General features: G+C 42.8%; 1 protein-coding gene across 4 annotated transcripts in view; it reads left to right on the forward strand.

The window, feature by feature from the left end:
* LOC126175598 (C-terminal-binding protein) overlaps positions 1-21065 on the forward strand; it is a 209071-nt gene that overhangs the window by 115516 nt on the left and 72490 nt on the right. For all 4 annotated transcript variants that reach the window (XM_049922472.1, XM_049922469.1, XM_049922470.1 and 1 more), the window contains exons 3-4: positions 15067-15195; positions 15498-15720. In XM_049922472.1, the coding sequence (XP_049778429.1) occupies positions 15067-15195; positions 15498-15720 (352 nt within the window). The remainder of the gene's footprint in view (positions 1-15066; positions 15196-15497; positions 15721-21065) is intronic.

Genomic DNA, 21065 nt, shown 5'->3' on the forward strand with positions numbered 1-21065 from the left:
ATCAGTAAGTTATGAACTATATCCCACTTCCTCTCCCCATGCTTGTGAAAAATCTGAAGTTAATCTGTCTGTCCATTAATGTTAGGGAAACATAATAAGATAAAGTTGGAAGAGTCTGCTTGTGATTTTTTTCACATAGCTGATATTACATTTATTCTTCTGTGCCAAGAAACCTGTGCATTTGTTTTGTTACTCGTGCAATTTGTAATGAACATTTGATGTGTACAAATGGAAGTATTAGTGACAGCCAAGTAAGGTGGTGGTCACATGGTGGTGCGTATAGTTAGAGACAGAATACTTTGCTGCAGAGCTGGTGTGCTCTGTCTGTTTAAAGCCAGAAATTTCATGCCTAACCTGGCAACTGGCATTGCTGTTGTAAGCGCCACATAGTGCTACTGTTTCTGCTTCTGACTTTCTTAGAAAAAATCCCATGCTCATACACCTATTGCTATTTATTATTAATGTACTATTTGGTGTGTATGCTTCACACCAATCCATAACACACACTATATTGGCTAAACAAAGAGAAAGGCAACCACTCATCTGCAGCTGATCAATACTTGGAGCACAGAAACACTATGAGAAAACTTCATTTGCACAAGCTTTCAAGCATAAGCTCTTTCTCTATAGTCTGTTCATTGTAACAACAATCCTGATACGTACACTACACTGCATATTCTTTTACATTTGTTGTTACATTATTGTATTTTATTTCCCACAGAACGTCAGCTATGTTTAGTTGGGTAAAGTAATAACGTTAGGTTTTATGCGACAGCGTAGCTCGCCTGCACTACTCAGAGTGGATAACACCACACAATGCTTGACAGACACATTTAAACAGGAAAGCTGGTCCATCAAGCCCACATATAGTGATGTCAAATGAACAACTACAGATAATCATGTGGAAACTTATTTGTTTGTGTTGGGCACTACTCAGCTGTATTTTAATGTTTCATTTAGTTTGTTTCTAGTTGGTTTATTTAACGCTTCTCACTGATAGGTACTGTAAAATGCTGGAACACTGAAAGCATTCATGTCAAAAGTGATAAAATAAAACATTTAGAAGCAGATTAGATGAAACGTTACACCTGCAGATAATTAATAAAATCAACAAAACAGCAGGCAAATAATAAAACTAGAAATGGCACTTAAATTTTAAAAGGAATAAATTAATATACAGTAATACTACAGCACTATGCTTCGTAGGGGACAAGGTGGAACCCTTATTTTAGCATACAAAAAGCACAAAAGAAAATACTTTGGTAAACTTGGTGTAATTTATATGTAAGAGCAGTTTGTGATTTTAAGAGCTTATTGCAGAGATTTTGCCGTATAATGAAATACTGAAGCCGCTTCAGCTATTCACCTCAGCAGTGTGGTAACCTGTGAACTTATGCATCGCTGAGTTTGAAGAAGACTTTTCGTCAGTGGAACTGCCATCTTCAAATTCGATGAATAGCCGATCATAACACAATCTTTGAAAACATTCAGTTGCCATTTTTAGTGTCCCTCTTTTATTACACGTTGTTCTGCTTCCCAATAGTGTTCGGAAGTGATGTGCGACAGCTTTGTGCATTAGTTTAATCGTGTCTGGTAACTTAAATGTCATATTATTACTTGTGACATATCATTTAACTTGGCTCCAATTAAGTCCTAGGAGCTTCAAAATTACAGTCGTACAGCAGTAACCTAACGACAATGTGACCAGCAGACTGCGCCGTTTTGTCAATAATATACTGATCTACAATGTAAGCTTCAACTTGTTTCAGTAATTCAAACTTAATCGCAATATAATCTACATGTACTCCTTTTCCCATCGGCCAATTTACAATGTCTTCCTTCCTCTCAAGATTTTTGAGGCCTACACTCAACCTTAACGTTATTTTATGAAGCATTGTTGATAATTATAACAGAGGGTGTATTTGACCCGGGGCAACCGGGTGATCCGGGAAAAACCCGGGAATTTCTCATTGTTTTAGTTTTCTGTTAAATTTTTGTAATTTTGAATGGTAAGAACCGATACTCTTAGCAAAGGATATTACTGTATCCTGCTACTGCAGAATAATAATTCAACAATAAAACATAAGACAAAAAACGAAAAGAACTTAAATTGCAAAGGAAATGGGCCTTATACAGCAATGACACACAGTGCTCATGCAAGCATCTGCCAAGAGCAAAATGTGTTGAAGGCTTTAGGAAGACTATGCAATGCTTCATTAAAAAAAATTGCCTCCAATGAGTGTGAAGTCACAGCTGTTTACATCAGATTAGTTTTAGCAGTTACGAGCTGGCTCATGCACATGCACAGTTGAGTCACGTTTGAGTAGTAGATTCGCCTGCTTCTGGCTACAGGAATGTGGCTGTTGGCTGTGCAAGCAGTCGCAGCTAGATGCTACTAGGAAAAGGGGGCGCCAAATTCATATTCTTGAGGGGAAAAAAACTTGTTTCACAAAGCGCCTAGCAATCAGCGCACATTGGTCTATCGATTATTCATATGATTCTGAAACACATCCCTGTCGTTTTTTGAACACAATTTAAGTTGATTTCTGAATGAATCATAAGTTGGTTTTTGGATGCGTGCATAGTGTACGTGATGTCTCTGTCAGGAGAATCCTTGTCGCATCTAGAAATAAACTTTACGCAGAAAAAAGGGGACGGGGCTATACGAGCTGAGCGGAGTAAAGCCGAACGGATGAATGCCAATCACTGTCTGATTATGTGGTTGATTGGGCTTGCAAATGATCAGTGTTGTTATGATTACTAGCGAAATCCATAGATTCAGACTACCAGAACGGAAATACACGACTAACAGGAATAACTGGTGAGAAAGATTACATATTATCTTCTCAATGTATCCAAGAAAATGAAAATTTGATAGAAAATTTTAGTCAAGATCACTACACTAGTAAGGACCAGTTGTACAGTCCCTGGCTAGCAGCCGCTTAAGTTTTATTCTGGAAGTAACTCGGAAAACGTGTTGTACAAACATGTAACAACGCCTAACAGGAGAATAATCGCAGGATAACTAAACCTGTGATTTTGGCAGGGTTAGTGAAGTTAATCGGCGAAGAAAATTTGACAATGGCAGGAATAGCTACAGAATTGGTGATGACAAGAAAGAGGAAGGAGAAGAAACGGGGACATCACACAAATTGTGGAAGAATAAGACGATTCCAAATTTATATCAAAATTTCGTAATACTACTTTTCGATCTCATGCTTGAGAATCTGGTGCATATGAATGAAATGTGAAACTAAGAGTATTTCCTAACATAAAGCTTTTCGTGAATTATATTCTGTCGTGTTATAACAATGACCATTTGTGCCAAAACAGTCTCGTGTATTTGGTGTTTGTTACAAAATTGCTGCAATATTAGAAAGGCCAATTTTGTTTTATCTAGCAGACAGTGACAAAATTGACGTAATCAGATCGAGAAACACCACCAGTGTTTGGTATTATTTGTATTAACAGCTTTTTTGGTATTAGATAGCAACATTTCGATTCTTCATGTAGCAAAATGTTTGACGAACTTTGATGAGGTAATAGATTCTTTCCCAGAAAGAAAAGCATCCCATGTAAAGCTGTTGCAAGATTAGAGAGAAAAATTGCTAGGAGCTAAGGATTGAAGAAATGTGTACTTCCTTGCTTGTCGCTTGTCTTTATTGGTTTCAAACCGGCCGGCTTGGAGCAGGAGAGGCACCACAGGACATTTCAATTTCCACTGTTCTGAATATAGTTTGATGGCATCCATTACAAAATTACACGTTTCAGTTCCACAGAGCGAAAAACAGTGACGTGCGATATAGGAATGCTGTATGAGAAGGCGTGGCACTGCACTTTGGCACTCTTGAGAACAAATAACATGTCTTACATTTCCTCGAACACACATGTTTTATGTTTCAGACTTTTCAGAAAGATATGTACTACATGATGAAAATATTTTTGAAAATTAATTTTTTTTTAGTATTGACCCAGTTAGCAAATATCGTAGATCAGGGGCAGATGCGGAGAGCAGTCTGAGTTACAGTGGGTAGTCACCACATTAGTCATTTTGCTGTTTCCCCTTCGTTTACTCTCATGTCAAATGAAAACAAAACAGATATCTGCGGCTGGGAGCTATCAAGGGAATTTTGAAAAGATTGATATCAGGTCGAGGTCTACTTCGTTAGGAATCTGGACATACGAATGTGCACTTTAAGTATGCACTTTAAATGTGCACATTTTGGTATGGTTCACAAAATTCCTATGCTCTTGGACTATCCTCTGATGTCTTGTTTCTTTTATTGCACAATGTATGATCTTTCAGTGTTTTACACTATATACATATGGGGTTCCTACTACGTGGTAGCTGCGCAAGCGTGGTGTGGCCTGTTATCTGCGCTCACTGGCAACAGCTGAAAGAAACCTATTTCTAACAGGTCGTGGGCAAATATTGCGAATGGTAGTTTGAAAAGCGATACTTTCAAAGTAAATGCTACTTTCAAAGTAAACATCCTTTTTCGTAAGTTGAACTATGTGCGAGAATGTACCTTGTATTTCATAAATCACAGAGTATTTGACTCTCATTTAAAAATCAACTCTTTGATGACGAGCCATTTATAGAAGCATTTCGAACCCTGAAGATCAGACATTTATGTCATTATTAAAAGTTTTACAGGCACATTTGTGTCACATATCTTCCAGTGTAACACACGCAGAGAAGATCAATATTATATGCGAAAGCTTAGCTTCTTTTGCCAGTTCTTCACCTTAGAGGCCAATATTATATGTGAAAGCTTTGCTTTTCTTGTAGCTACGCTACGTATATTAATTTAAAGTATTAACTTTCCCTGTTTGTGTGTTCGTGTTACTTACGTGATGTTTCTGTTGGCTGACTACATCACGTGTCCTATGCTCTGAATATCTGCTGTCATCGGCTTGCGAGATCACATGACATGAGCTATGACTGGCTTACAAAAGCACATTGCATTCTCCATTTCAATGATTCGGAAAGTAACATGCGATGTTTGGTGAAATTCCAGTGTATACTTTTGTAAGACGAAAATACGCAGTGTACATGATGCTGCACATCAAAGATATTTCCAAAAAGTGTCTCCCCCCCCCCCCCCACACACCCCCCAGGGGGTCCACAACTCTTTTGTGGATACGTACGTGGCGAGCACGGGGCCCCAAGCCATTGCAGCCTTCTTTCTCTCCAGGGCTGCATTTCCTTTCCCTTCCCCTCCTTTCCCCTCCATGCTCCTTTCCCCTCGCCCTCTCCTCTCCCTCTCTTTGTGTCCTTGCTTATGTTGGCCCCCGCTATCCTCGTGGTTCTGTTGGTTTTCCAATTCGGCTTTGTTGCATACTCATCTCCTCCTCTTGGCATTCCTTGGTCCCCCTCTGGGGTTTGACCTCCATTACAAAATTTCTCCTCCGTAGTGTGAGCCATTTGGGGAAGAGCATCTTACCTAGTGTATCCGACGTGCGCTCTCCTAGTACATTCCACCTTTTCTTTCACGTCGTTGTCTGATACTAGGGTGCATAGACAGTCTGTGTGGTGGGGTCGCTATGTACCCTTTTGGTTGAGCCCCCCTGAACACACAGGGATCACACTTTTGATACCTGAGCTGTGACCTCATCATGCATGCCTTGGAGTGGTTGCTCGTCATCCTGGAGCATCGGAACTCCCGGCAATGGCCGCCGTGCCAGATGGCCCTTGCTGTGGCTGGGTGGCGCCCGTGAGGAGAGCCCCTGATCGGAGTGGGTGGTATCAGGGCAGACGCTATGCAAATGAAACGCATACGGGTCCAGAACTCTGGCCGTTCTTCTGCGGCCGTCTCTCTGCATGGAACTGATTCCTCAAGTGCTGCTTCTCTTGCCCCTTCGGCCTTTCCTTCCATGGCTACCCCCTGGGAAGAGGGTCAGGCCCGTCGGCTAGGGGCAAAACCTTTCCCCCGTTACCTAGTTTGCACCAGGACTGATGGAGATACTTTCACCAATACCAAACCTTTATTCTTTGTGGAACACATTGAAGACAAGTTTGGCGAAATGGACTCCCTGAGCAAGATGCGGTCGGGTTCGTTGCTGATAAAAACTGCTTCAGCTGCCCAATCTGCGGCCCTTCGTGCCTGTACCCATCTTGGCACAATACCTCTGTCCATTACCCCCCACCAGTCTCTAAATATGGTACAAGGTGTGATTTTTCACAGGGACCTCATCCTTCAGACTGATGAGGAACTTCGGGACAATCTCGGACTGCGGGGTGTTCACTTTGTTTGGCGTGTTCAGAAGGGTCCTAAAGACAATCGTATTGATACTTGTGCGTTTATCCTGTCCTTTGAAGGGGATACCCTCCCTGAGAAAGTTAAGATTATGGTCTATCGCTGTGATATGAAGCCGTACATCCCACCTCCTATGAGGTGTTTTAAGTGCTTGCATTTTGGACATGTCTTCCCACTGTTCACAGGCCCCTCTCTGTGGTGACTGTGGACGTCCACTCCATGAGGGGAGTCCCTGTGTTCCCCCTCCTGTCTGTGTAAATTGTCATGGTAGTCATTCTCCACGTTCACCAGATTGCCCAGTATATAAGAAGGAAAAAAAGATACAGGAGTATAAGTCCCTCGATCGTTTAACCTACACAGAGGCCCGTAAGAAATATGCACAACTCCACCCTGTGTCCATGACATCTAGTTACGCCTTGGTTACATCTTCACCCCTTCCTCCCCCTTCCTTACCCCCATCCCGGACCCTTCTCCTCCCCCCCCTCCCCTGCGGCTCCCACACCTTCGCCTATGGGCGCTGCTCCCCCTCCCCAGCCGGCGAAGTGTCCCACTCCTTCGGCGTCTGCTGGTCAAGGACGCCTCTCCCAGGATGCCCTTCCCGGCACCTTCCAGGCCAAAGGTCTGCCGGCCCCCAGGTCGCCCGGTCTCTTTCTGTTCCTGATCTTGCTGCAGCTGGCTCCTTTATGCCACACAGCCATCCTCGATCTCAGCCTGAAAAGAAGAAGAAACATAAGTCCCGGGACAAAGAGCCTCTGGTGTCAACGGAGGTCCCTTCCCAGACTTCACAACCGGATTGTGACCTGTCGTTCATGGATGTCGCCCCCTCCTTGTCGGTGACGGGTGGGGACCCGGCGGTATGACTGGATTTAAAGTGTTCAGCCCCCATTTAAACCATCGTTCTGTGGTTCTCCAATGGAATTGTAATGGATACTATCGTCACCTTCCGGAATTGAAATCCCTTCTTTCGTCCTACTCTGCAGCTTGTGTGGTTCTCCAGGAATCTCATTTTACTGATGCTCACTCACCGACCCTCCGTGGGTTCCGTGTTTTCTGTCGAAATCAGGTCGGACCCCTGCGGGCTTCTGATGGCGTTTGTACATTGGTCCGTACAGACATTGCTAGCACGTGGATTCCTCTTCAAACTACATTGGAAGCGGTTGCTGTTAGGGTCCACTTCGACTCTGCAATCACAGTTTGCAATCTTTATCTCCCTCCTGACAGGACTCTTACACCTGCTACCTTAACCACCCTTCTTCAGCAACTTCCTCCTCCCTTCCTCCTCCTTGGGGATTTTAATGCTCATCATCCTTTGTGGGGCAGTGCCTTTCCATCTAGACGAGGTCTTCTTATAGACCAATTTATTGCAGACCACGACCTGTGCCTTCTTAATGATGGCTCCCCTACTCATTTCAGTGCCGGTCATGGTACCTTTTCTGCCATTGATCTTTCTCTTTCTTCTCCCTCTCTCCTCCCTTCATTACACTGGTCGCCACACGATGACCTTTGTGATAGTGACCATTTCCCGTTGATTATCACGCTCCCTTCCCGCTCCCCGATGGACAGGTTGCCTCATTGGTCTTTTCAACGCGCCGATTGGCCTCTATACACTGCACAGGTCGCGTTTTCTCCCTCTTTGTCGGATTGTATTGGTGACGTCCTACGTGACGTGTCTGACGCGATTGTTCGCACTGCTAGCCGTGCTGTCCCGCGCTCATCTAGACCATTTCGTCGCCGGCAAGTCCCGTGGTGGAGTACGGCTATTGCCATTGCCATCCGTGATCGCCGTCGAGCTTTGCAACACTTTAAGAGGCACCCATCCGTAACCAGCCTTACTACCTTTAAACGCCTTCGCGCTAAAGCCCGTTATTTAATCAAACAGAGTAAGCGGATATGTTGGGAACGATTCGTTTCTTAGGTTGCCATCGGCAGTCCACCCTTCCAGGCTTTCACCTCCCAGATGACATTTGTACGGACCCATTAGTTCTTGCAGAACATCTTGCGACCCATTTTGCAGTGGCATCAGCGTCAGCCTTCTATCCAGCTGCTTTCCTTCATCAAAAACAGCGGGTTGAAGCTTCCACCTTATGTTTCACCCCTTGTGAGTCAGAATCTTACAACGAACCTTTTACTGAATGGGAATTTCTTTCTGCTCTATCTTCTTATGATACGGCCCCTGGCCCAGATTCCATTCATAACCAACTGCTTCAACATCTCAGTGCTCCACAACGGCAACATCATCTTCGGGTGTTTAACCATATCTGGCTCCATGGTGACTTCCCTTCTCAGTGGAGGGATAGCATTGTGGTTCCTGTCCTTAAGCCTGGTAAGAACCCCCTATCTGTTGACAGCTATCGGCCAATTAGTTTGACCAATGTTGTTTGTAAGTTACTTGAACGGATGGTAGCCCTTCGGCTCAATTGGGTCCTTGAATCTTGGGATCTATTGTCCCCTTACCAGTGTTGCTTTCGAGAGGGACGGTCTCCAATCGATCATTTACTTCGCTTGGAATCCGCAGTCCGGCAGGCTTTTTCCCAGCGCCGCCATTTGGTTGCAGTGTTTTTTGACCTTTTCAAGGCCTATGACACAGCCTGGCGCCATCACATCTTACTTACCGTTCATCAGCAGGGTCTTCGGGGCCCACTCCCGATTTTTATCCGCCAGTTCCTGATCCATCGGTCATTCAGAGTCCGAGTTGGTACTGCTTTTAGTTCTCCACGGACCCAGGAGACGGGCATCCCACAGGGTTCTGTCTTGAGTGTCCTTCTTTTCCTCATTGCTATCGATGGACTTGTGGCCTCTGTCGGTCCCTTGGTCGCCCCTGCCCTGTATGTGGATGATTTCTGCATTTGGGTTAGTTCCTCCTCGATGGCATCTGCAGAACGGCAGCTCCAGGTAGCTATACGGCGTGCCTCTGCATGGACCCTCTCACACGGGTTTCAATTCGCTCCTTTAAAATCGCGAGTGGTCCACTTCTGTCGCCGTACTAAGATCCACCCTGATCCAGAGCTCTATCTCGCTGCACAAAGATTGCCTGTGGTCCCACAGTTTCGTTTCTTGGGTCTTCTTTTCGACAACCAGCTCACTTGGCTGCCCCATATCAGACTCCTGAAGGTAGGATGTTTCCGTAAACTCAATGTCCTCCGCTTCCTTGCCCACTCCTCTTGGGGTGCGGACCGTTCCCCCCTCCTCCGTCTTTATCGTGCTCTAGTTCTGTCTCGCTTGGACTATGGTTGTCAAGTTTATGGTTCAGCTGCTCCTTCCACACTGCAGGTGCTGGATCCAGTCCACCATCGTGGTATCCGTTTGGCCACCGGTGCCTTCCCTTCTAGCCCTGTTGACAGTCTCCTGGTTGAAGCTGGGATCCCCCCCCTTTCTGTTCGGCGGTCCCGGCTTCTGGTATCTTATGCACTCACTATCCGTTCCTCTCCCACTCATCCTTCCTATTCTATCCTGTTCCCAGACCATGGACGTCACCCACCCGACTCCCGCCCTCGGGCGGGTTTTACCGGTTGGGCTGCGCCTTGCGTCTCTTTGCCATGATTTTCAGCTTCCTTCTTTGTCCTGTCTTCCTCGCTCCCTCCCCTCTACCCCTCCTTGGTTAGTTCCTCGGCCTCGAATTCGGATGGATCTCCACCGAGGTCCAAAAGATTCCATCCCCCGGTGGTGTTCCGTTCCTTTTTCCGCCAAATTTTATGGGAGTTTCGGGATGCTGCTGTTTTTTACACTAATGGCTCTAAATCTGCTGATCATGTTGGGTATGCCTTCACGTCCTCTGTTGGAACGGAAAGTCATCCGCTGCCACCTACATGTGGGGTGTTTACTGTGGAATTGATGGCAATTTCCCAGGCCCTTACCTATATTAAACAGTCCCAACACAACCGCGTTCTGTTATGTACGGACTCGATGAGTGGCCTTCTTGCTATTGACCGGTGTTTTTCGCGCCATCCCTTGGTCTCTGCCATCCATGACCATCTCGCTGATATTCACTGTGCTGCTTGTTCCATTGACTTCCTTTGGGTCCCTGGCCATGTGGGTATCCCGGGTAATGAGCTCGCTGATCGTTTGGCTGGGGGAGCAGTTACTTACCCTCCGTTTTCTGTAACCCCTCCTGCAGCGGATTTACGGCTTCACATTAAATCCCGCTTCGCACAGTCATGGGCCAATTCTTGGGAGGCTACTCCCCTGTCTAGTAAACTTCGTGCAATTAAGGTGACACCAGGCCCGTGGAGTTCTTCCTTTCGTCTCTCCCGAAAGGACTCGACCACACTGTGTCGTCTCCGCATTGGCCATACCAGGCTGACCCATGTTTTTCTTTTGCGTGATGAGCCACCCCCACATTTTGGTTGAATGTCCCCTTCTTTTGGCTCTGCGTGCTAAGTACAGACTCCCCCGCACTTTACCTTTGATGTTGGCTGACGATTCCCGGATGGTCTCTCTGGTTCTTGGTTTCCTCCGGGAAAGTGGTTTTTATTCTCAGTTTTAAGGTTTTTAATCTCTCTCTGGTGTTGGGGCAGGGCGGTGAGTGTTTGGGTGTCTCCCACTGTAAGCAGTGTTCGGAGATTCCCGATTCTCCTCCCTGACCGAAATCCTCTTTTCTTCCCCTTTTACTCTGATTTTACCCCTTTTTTTAAGGCTTGGTTAGTCTTTCTATTCCCATACATACTTTCTACATTCTAGCAGTTGTACCTTTTACGTCACAGGTGGTCTTGCCTATGCTGCTTCAGCATAATGTTGGGTTCGTTCTCTTGCCGACTTGACTCATTTTGTTTTTTTACCAATGACAACATGACTGCCCTTTTACGTTTTTACCTTTTTCCATTTTATTTTTCTCACTTTACTGAGATGTCCCATTAGCGGAATGGAGCCTATTTGAAACAAGGGACTGATGACCTTGCTGTTTGGTCCCTTAAACCTCAAACAACCAACCAACCAACCAACCACCCACACACACACACACACACACACACACACACACACACACACACACACTCTTTCGTATTCTAAAGTGCCGGGAAATTCTATGCCCGTGTATAAAACCATAACCATTGAAAGGACTGATAAGTTTTGTAGTTTCGAGAGAAAATATGCTGTCACTTAATACAAGAAAAGTGTTTTTCACCTGGGAGAAAGCGTATTTTTAACGGGGAAATCCGGGAACTTTCTTCCTTGTCCGCGTGTACACACTGTAACAGCGTTGGGCTCTAATTTGGGTAGAATATATTTAAACCATTTTAGGAACAATTCACCATTAATATTTCCATGATAATCTCTCGTCTTTATTCATTCAAAAATCAATTATCCACCTTCCACAAAACCACCTGCAACAAAAGGTTGGCTTCTATCAGTCACTGTTTTATAAGTTCACACTTTCTGTGTAAGATGTCCTGCATTATCTCATGTTTTGTTAAGGTAATAAATCTACTGATTCTCGCATTCGAACTGTTGAATCTGCCAGAGATACTACGTTCTCCACAAAGCAATATTCTCAATCTGCAATCATGTCATATCATTTCCTGCTTTCAGAATGAAAAGAAATATCTTCTATCCGTTTATAAAACATCATTATTTTAAAAGTAGGCAGGTTGTAGTCATTATTTATCACTTGAAATGCCTTGTTTACTATAGACACTTCGTTCATGAAGAAAAATAAACACTGGTAAACTCTGATGTCAGTGCTGCAAGTTTCTTTATCAGTAGTGATGGATGTTCTCCTGAAAACATCTCAAAACCACTGAGAACTATCAGTTTTTCACCACTTTTAACAGTGTACCTCTTCTATGTTCAACAAGGGAACACTACACAGTTTCAGCCGTTTTTCACCTTATGCTTGGGAAACATGAACAAGCGAGAAGCACCACAATGACTGTCCTCATGATTGTTGAAAATGGTTTGGGAGGGGGAGGTGTGACTTCCCACCATTTTATTGAATACTCACAATGGGAGAGGTTCTTCCTACCTTCCAGATGTTTCTTCAGAATGATAGGTATAACTCAATGCTCCAGTACAAGATCACCACCACTTACAAACTGAGGAATGGTGAGCAGTGTGTTGTCACGTACAAAGGTTGATTTTCCTCCGCACACTCGATTTATTGTCAAATGTGCAACACTTTACGTTGTTTTCATAGACATAAAAAAAAGAAGGAAATTAACTTACAGTGGATTTGAACCCATCATCTTGCATATACAGGTCAGTTGCTATATCCACTACACAAGAACAGCAGCAACAACGTTGTAGATTTGGTGATATTTTTATAGTGGTACAATACCATGTTCCTCAAATTAAGAAGAAAGCGAAGACTTACATGTTTTGGTGTTTCATATTTGAAGAAGAAATTGAGAGAATATGTACAAAACAAGCAGACATGTACCAATCAGAACTAGTCATAATGTTGTCCACAGAATTGTTCAGTGAAAGTGACCGTCCACTGAGATTTGAAATAAGAAATACATGGCATAAGCATTTGGCATATTGATCAGCAAACCTATTGTTGTCTGTTAATGCATTATATTTCCTGAAAGTTTCAATAGTGGTAGTATAACACACAATATCTAATACATAAATAGGGTGTATTTCCAATAGCATACCACCACCCATAAATGAGTGCTATGAATCCTTACCATTCACCACACATTTATTTGTTTACATCAGGATAATAATTACAATAGAGTGTACCAATAGCAAGGAACACTCTCTCTCTCTCTCTCTCTCTCTCTCTCTCTCTCTCTCTCACTCACACACACACACACACACACACACACACACACACACACACACACACACACACATGCACAAAAACCATATAGGCACCCAAATGCAAACTCTCATGGCCATGACAAGGCCACTTACTGATATTTGATTATTAAAAGCAATTACATGAGCTGATTGATGTGGGAGTAGAGCAGGAAAGGACACGAGGGGTAGCAGGTCTTTGGACAGAATACTCTGCGGCTGCACAACAAGACAAAAGGAGTACAGAGGTTAAGAGCAAATACAGGTGTAGGCTGCACAACAAGACAAAAGGAGTACAGAGGTTAAGAGCAAATACAGGTGTAGGAAGAGGGCGGGGGGGGGGGGGGGTTGATAAGCTGCTATTACTGTACAGCATTGTATGTGGATGTGACAATTAACCAACCATTGACTTGCATAAATGGCCATTGCGTTACTGTGGCAAACCACAGTCTTTGAACATGCTGCCCACCACAGCGAAAATGACTTCAACAGCCGTTTCACAATGTGGGCCGTTCGTATACTCCATTCAAGCAAAGTTTTTCTGAACCACACAGAAGGGAATGTCACTTAACACATCCTGTGCTCTCACAATCCCCCCGGCTGAAATCTCTGCAAACCTATTCCCACTGCCATACCGTCTCTTTCCCCTTCTGTCTTCAGTCAGCACCAGTCCTTGGCCACCCACATCATGCACTATTGTCTCCCATCACATTTAACTCGCTCCCCTCCTTCCCGTGTGGATATCCCCCCCCCCCCTTCATTTTCAACCCCCCTTTTCCCTCTTCATATTTGACCTTCTCTCTCCCCCCCCCCCCCAACTTTTTTCTTGTTTAATTTACCCCTCTCCCCCTTTTTCTACATCTCTTTTTGCAGTACCCTCTGTACTCCTTTTGTCTTGCTGTGTGGCCACAGAGTCTCCTGTCCAGACACCTGCCTCTTCCCTGCTACCCCCTTTGTATCTGTCTCCGCCCCCATCCCTACCTTATTCAGGTCAGGAAACTGGAAACTGCTTTTAATAAGACTATCAATAAGGAGTCCTGCTGTGGCTATCTGTGTGTGCTTTGGGGTGTGTGTGTGTGTGTGTGTGTGTGTGTGTGTGTGTGTGTGTGTCTTTGTCTTTTGTAGAAAAAGAGCTACTGCTCAAAAGCTAGAGTAAATGCTGTTTCCTGTGCTCCACACATGGATCAGCTGTAGGCGAAAGGTTGCATTTCCTGTATTTTGCATATTGCTCCATCCTGAAATTTCCATTATTGTTCTGTGTTGATTAAGTTTCTTTGCCACAGCTAAAATAACTTCAGAATCATCACTGAAAGTCCTGTGTGCTCTGCGAAGTGCATGCTGCAGACTGATCCGGCTCAGTGATACTCTTGGCTGTTGCATCATGTGGCCCATTTTCCCTTGGTATACTACGCATCATTCTACCACCTTGTTCTTACATGCACACCACTATAGTAGCTTACATGGGAATTGTCCAATACAGTCTATGGTGGTTAACCTGATAGTGTACCAAGACAGGGAACAAAGATGTGACTGCTTTTCATGATAAATTGGTTGTTTTTCCTTGTCTGGTATTGGATCCTGTGTGATGGATTTGAACTATCTATGATGATCCTAGTGTGGTTTCCATATTTTTCTTATCTACTAATGTGTTTGTTATGGTTTTAAGGAACCAATTGACATTCTTCTCCTCACTAACATATGTGGTAGCTTCTGTTCCTAGCTCCTCATTTGTTTTTCCTTGCTACTGTTTTTTTAGGATAGAGGTGGGTGAAATTGAACTGATAAAAAAATGTTACTATTTATGCCAGTGTGCAATAATTGAAATATAGTCAGGATACAGCTTAGGATTGAAATTGCATTGGGAAAATACTTCTGTCTAGATGTTGGCACTAATACATCCAGCTAAGTGCCCCTTCAGTGGAAAAAACTGAATATTCCAAACATGTCGAAACTGTTATCAGCACTCTGTCCTCACTGTTTATGTCAGTAGTTTTTGTATACTGAATGACCTTTTTTTACTACATCAAAAGTTTCTTTTGAACAAAAATTTTTCTAATAAAACAATATTTTACAGGTCCTAAATGAGGCAGTTGGTGCCCTAATGTGGCACACAATAATATTAACAAAAGAAGACCTGGAAAAATTTAAAACACTAAGAATCATTGTGCGAATTGGAAGTGGAGTTGACAACATTGATGTCAAGGTAAACAGACATACTTACATTTATTATTTTCTTTGTGATGGGCTCTTATGGTTATCGTTTCAATGTTTCCATACCAGAACAACAAGGTTCATGCGCCATCTAGAATTGGCCTATTGCTTGATGTTTTAAACTCTGTTGTTGGTCTAAAACGTTTGTAGTTCATCAGCAGGTCCAAACAATTAGTAGTTACTTTCAAACTGTTCAGTCTTTCACACACATTGAAAACCATTTCTAACTAATATGACCAATTTCTCATAAAATGAAAACAGCTAATTGTAATTTGAAAATTTATCACCTCACAGGCAGCTGGGGAGCTAGGTATAGCTGTGTGCAATGTCCCGGGATATGGTGTAGAAGAAGTGGCAGATACCACACTTTGCCTCATCCTGAACCTATATAGACGTACGTATTGGCTTGCCAATATGGTGCGTGAAGGAAAAAAATTCACTGGTCCGGAACAAGTCAGGGAAGCAGCCCAAGGATGTGCAAGAATACGAGGGGACACGCTTGGCATTGTTGGTCTCGGTACGTATCAATGACCATTTGTCACTATTTTTTGCTACAAAGGTAACTAAAAAAATATGCATGCAAATACCATTAATAACTACTTTATTTGCTTGGAGCAGTGCACACTGTTTTTACCAAGTATAAGACAATCCTGTAAATAAGACTACAGTTTTCAGATTATACGGAATAGTCTGTTAGACTTGGTGACCTCCTTCACAGGATTTTGGGCAACCTTAGTCTGTGTTTTATATCTACATCCATATCCTGCAAACTGTTGAAATGCATGGCAGAGGCTGCTTACCATGTACCAGTTATTGGGGCTTATTCCCATTCCATTCTGGTAGTTTGAAAAAACTGTTTGTTCTTATGCATCTGTGTGCACTGATCATGCTCTTATGATCCCTGTAGGAGCAGTATGTGGATAGGTGGTGTATATTCAAATCTTCAGCATTTTAAAACAGTTTTTAGGCACTCACAGAATAGTTTGTCTTCTCATCAAGTGTCTGCTAGTCCAGCTCCTTCAGTGTCACTGACACTCTCACAGGTCAGACAAACTTTCAGATATATGTACTGCTCTTCACTGTATCTGTTAAATATCTCGTATTTGTCCTAGTTAGTAGGAGTACTACTATTCTATGACTAACTAACATCCCATGTCTGATTCTTCGAAGAATCGTACTTTCGTGCATAAAAGATCATATCTCGCAGAACTATGTCTTGTACAATAATAAAATTCTGCAGGTGCATTCAATGGTATATGTGGATACTGTATGGAAAACGTGCTGCAAGTAGATTTAGTAGTGAAGAAGTAGTAAATAAAAAGTCATATGCGATACTGGAGCTTCACTGCAGGAACAGCAGAAATTATTTGTAGTAGGTGTTGGTAAGAAATATAATTGTCAAGGTTTGAAATTATGTGTAAAGTTCGTTGGCAGTAACTAAGTACAGTAGAGCCTCGATAGTTCTCGAGGTGAACGGGACCAGAACCACCTCGAACTATCGAAAACTCGGACTATCGAAATTTAAATGGGAAAAAGAAATATTACGATATTGTAAGTAATACAGGTCAAAATTTGAACTTTATTAAAATAAAAGTATTTACGCACGCATTTACATTGGCAGGAAAAAAATAATTATTTATTTAGACAAGTAATAGTGAAGTGTCTTTTGTTCGGTGAAGCTGCAAAGTTTCCTCGCGGCAATGTCACGCCACCATCTCAGGAGCAGTAGGACAGTTGGTGTTGCCTCAGGCTGTTGTTCCACGTAGCATATGGCGGCCTCGAGAGCAGCGTAGCCATCGAGGTGACTCGTCATCGGTGCAGCCTCTGCCTCATCACTCTCACACTGTGATGGAATGTTAACCATGTCAGTTGTCAGTTATAGAAGAGCCTGTCACTTCCAACTGTTCGTCCGAATTTAACCTCTCACCTACTTCCACCTCTTCTGCCTCTTCACACCGTGGCAATCTTCTGATTAAATTACACAATGGTTTATTGTCCTCACCTGCTAAATCTTCAGTTTCTGTGTCTGGTATACTTTCCTGTAGAATTTTCCTCCATGATTTAGAAATTGTCAGACTTCATTTCGCTCCAAGATTCGCTAATCCAGTACACGACGTCCTTCAAAGTCAACTTTCTCCAAAGCTCCTACAATGCTTTTGTTGTCTTCGGAATGCAGGATTGACAGTAGCAATCGCCGTTGGTACGTACTTTTTTTATGACATTCCAGAACACCCTGAACCATGGGCTGAATGAGACAGGTAACATTTGGTGTGGAAAAAAAGGTGCGGATACCGTCACACTGCAGTTCTCCTGTACTTGGATGTGAGGACACATTATCCATGAGCAAAATTGCTTTGCATGGCAGTCCCCTTTCCTTTAAAACAATTCTTGCAGTCGGGTACAAATGAGTTACAAAACCAGATCTTGAAGATTTCCTGATTCGTCCAGGCATTATTCTGATGTGTGTAGACAACCGGAAGAGCTGAGATGGGTACATTCTTGAATGCTCTTGGCTTGGCAGACTTCCCAATCACAACTAGTTTTAGTTTGTGGTTTCCAGTTGCACTTGAAGCTGCCATAAGTGTGAGCCGCTTTTTGCTCTTCCCCCCCCCCACCCCCCCCCCCCCCCACCCCACCCCACCCCACCCCACCCACTCACCCCAAGAGCACTTATTTGTTCACAAGAAGCAAGTGTTGTAGCTGGTAACATTTTAAAATTTAGCCCAGTTTCGTCACAGTTATATATTTGTTCATTAGACAAATTTTCGTCAGTTATGATTTTTTTAAACTCGACAATAAATGTAAAATTTATGGAAATTTCAGTATTTTACAGATGAATGTTGTCATTTTATGACTTTGTGGATAAAAATTTGAAATGTTAACATTCAATAGTCACACCAGCTTGGTACAGTCGGTTGTTTGCATGGGTCAAAGATAAGTCTACGATAGTCGATAACTCATTCTTTAAAGGAGGAAGTAATATTATGTACCCAAAACATTTACGTGAGCTTGACAACTTTCGGAATACCTAGAGTTGAACAAAGTTGATCCAGTGAGTGTCAGAAGAAGAGAATTCTTGATTCTGCTACAACAAATGCCCCTAAAACAATAGCATGTTATTCCAAATGTGACAAACCCATCCTACAAAGTAAGACTTCTGCTGCAACATGAGGAAACATGGTTTCCTGTTCTCAAACTTGAACAAGGTCTTTCGCACTATCGTTCATTCCTGTATTTGACAAATTGAATGTTGCCCTCTAGACTTCTTCCCTGAAAGTTGACTTTTTATTAGAACTGCTAGTGTTCATAAAGTTTGTTAAGTCCAAAATTGTCAAACTCCTCCTTGCTTGAAGTTTAGTATAACTTGATTCAAAATCGAAGAAGTGATGATGAGTTAGTTACTGGCATTCAGACTTCAAACATAGTGAACAATACAGGATACAGATAAAGCCCTTTTCTTGTCATCAGTGAGAAATTAGTTTTTACTGGCTGTGACTACATCATCAACTACTTTCCACTCAAGGATGATGGATAAAAGCATGCTGAAGTTGCTAGGTTAGACAAATTGAAGATGCACAGTTTTCTTGCTTCCGAAAGTCATCATTCTGTTAAAGATACTTCATTATGTATTGTATAACAAATTGGCAAGGATGTTTTCCTTGGTTAGCTTCTGTTGCCTTTATTGTAGACAGGTGTGACCTGTGCTTTCTTCCAACCATTGGGGACAATTTCTTGTTCGAGGGATCTACAATAAATAATGATCAAGAAGGGCTAACTTGGCCATCAATTTAATACAGGGTCCGAAATGTAGTCCACTAGCCCCTGGAGTGCTTTTCAGTTTGAGATTTCAGTTGTTTCTCAACACTGATGCTAATAACTTTATAACTCATCTTTGCACTGGTGTGAGAATGTACATATTTGCTTGCAACATAACATATACTGGAATGCACGCTGTTACTTGCACTGGAGCATATGCGACGTCTGCTATGTATTTGTTAGTTGGTCCTAACCCTCACAAGTGTACCTGTTTTTACCAATAAATGTCTGTAAGAGAGAGATAGCTTTCCTCGTCACAGAATTAGACAGCATAGCCATCTAGCAAGATTTTTAATGTTTAACTTGTAACTTCGTTATTAGAGTTCATTTTGTAATAAGCGTATGAATTCAGTGGACACACATTTGGCAAATGAGATACACCCAATTACAGCAAGAGGTTTTCCCCCAAATTCATCATTTGAAAAATACAGGGTCACCATATATTCGCAGATTAAACTACTGCTGCTGAGGTCAACTTTTATTTAATGTTATTAAATAGAGACTATAAGCGGTAATTTTACATTTATATGAGTCATGCTACGTCTACATCTACATGACTACTCTGCAATTCACATTTAAGTGCTTGGCAGAGGGTTCATCAAACCACAATCATACTATCTCTCTACCATTCCACTCCCGAACAGCGCGCGGGAAAAACGAACACCTAAACCTTTCTGTTCGAGCTCTGATTTCTCTTATTTTATTTTGATGATCATTCCTACCTATGTAGGTTGGGCTCAACAAAATATTTTCGCATTCGGAAGAGAAAGTTGGTAACTGAAATTTCATAAATAGATCTCGCTGCGACGAAAAACGTCTTTGCTTTAATGACTTCCATCCCAATTCGCGTATCATATCTGCCACTCTCTATCCCCTATTACGTGATAATACAAAACGAGCTGCCCTTTTTTTGCACCCTTTCGATGTCCTCGGTCAATCCCACCTGGTAAGGATCCCACATCGCGCAGCAATATTCTAACAGAGGACGAACGAGTGTAGTGTAAGATGTCCCTTTAGTGGACTTCTTGCATCTTCTAAGTGTCCTGCCAATGAAACGCAACCTTTGGCTCGCCTTCCCCACAATATTATCTATGTGGTCTTTCCAACTGAAGTTGTTCGTAATTTTAACACCCAGGTACTTAGTTGAATTGACAGCCTTGAGAATTGTACTATTTATCGAGTAATTGAATTCCAGCGGATTTCTTTTGGAACTCGTGTGGATCACGTCACACTTTCCGTTATTTAGCGTCAACTGCCACCTGCCACACCATACAGCAATCTTTTCTAAATCGCTTTGAAACTGATACTGGTCTTCGGATGATCTTACTAGATGGTAAATTACAGCATCATCTGTGAACAACCTAAGAGAACTGCTCAGATTGTCACCCAGGTCATTTATATAGATCATGAACAGCAGAGGTCCCAGGACGCTTCCCTGGGGAACATCTGATACCACATCAGTTTTACTCGATGATTTGCCGTCTATTACTACGAACTGCGACCTTCCTGATAGGAAATCACGAATCCAGTTGCACAACTGAGACGACACCCCATAGGCCCGCAGCTTGATTAGAAGTCGCTTGTGAGGAACGGTATCAAAAGCTTTTCAGAAATCTAGAAATACGGAATAAACTTCAGATCCCCTGTCGATAGCGGCCATTACTTGGTGCTAATAAAGAGCTAGCTGTGTTGCACAAGAACGATGTTTTCTGAAACCATGCTGATTACGTATCAATAGATCGTTCCCTTCGAGGGGATTCATAATGTTTGAATACAGTATATGCTCCAAAACCCTACTGAAAATAGATGTCAATGATATAGGTCTGTAGTTCGATGGATTACTCCTACTACCCTTCTTAAACTCTGATGCGATCAGCGCAATTTTCCAATCTGCAGGTACAGATCTATCGGTGAGCGAGCGGTTGTATATGATTGCTAAGTAGGGGGCTATTGTATCAGCGTAATCTCAAAGGAACCTAATCGGCATACAATCTGGACCTGAAGACTTGCCCATATCAAGCGATTTGAGTTGCTTTGCAACCCCAA

This window comes from Schistocerca cancellata, chromosome 3 (genome assembly GCF_023864275.1).
Source record: "Schistocerca cancellata isolate TAMUIC-IGC-003103 chromosome 3, iqSchCanc2.1, whole genome shotgun sequence".
Classification (NCBI taxonomy): domain Eukaryota; kingdom Metazoa; phylum Arthropoda; class Insecta; order Orthoptera; family Acrididae; genus Schistocerca; species Schistocerca cancellata.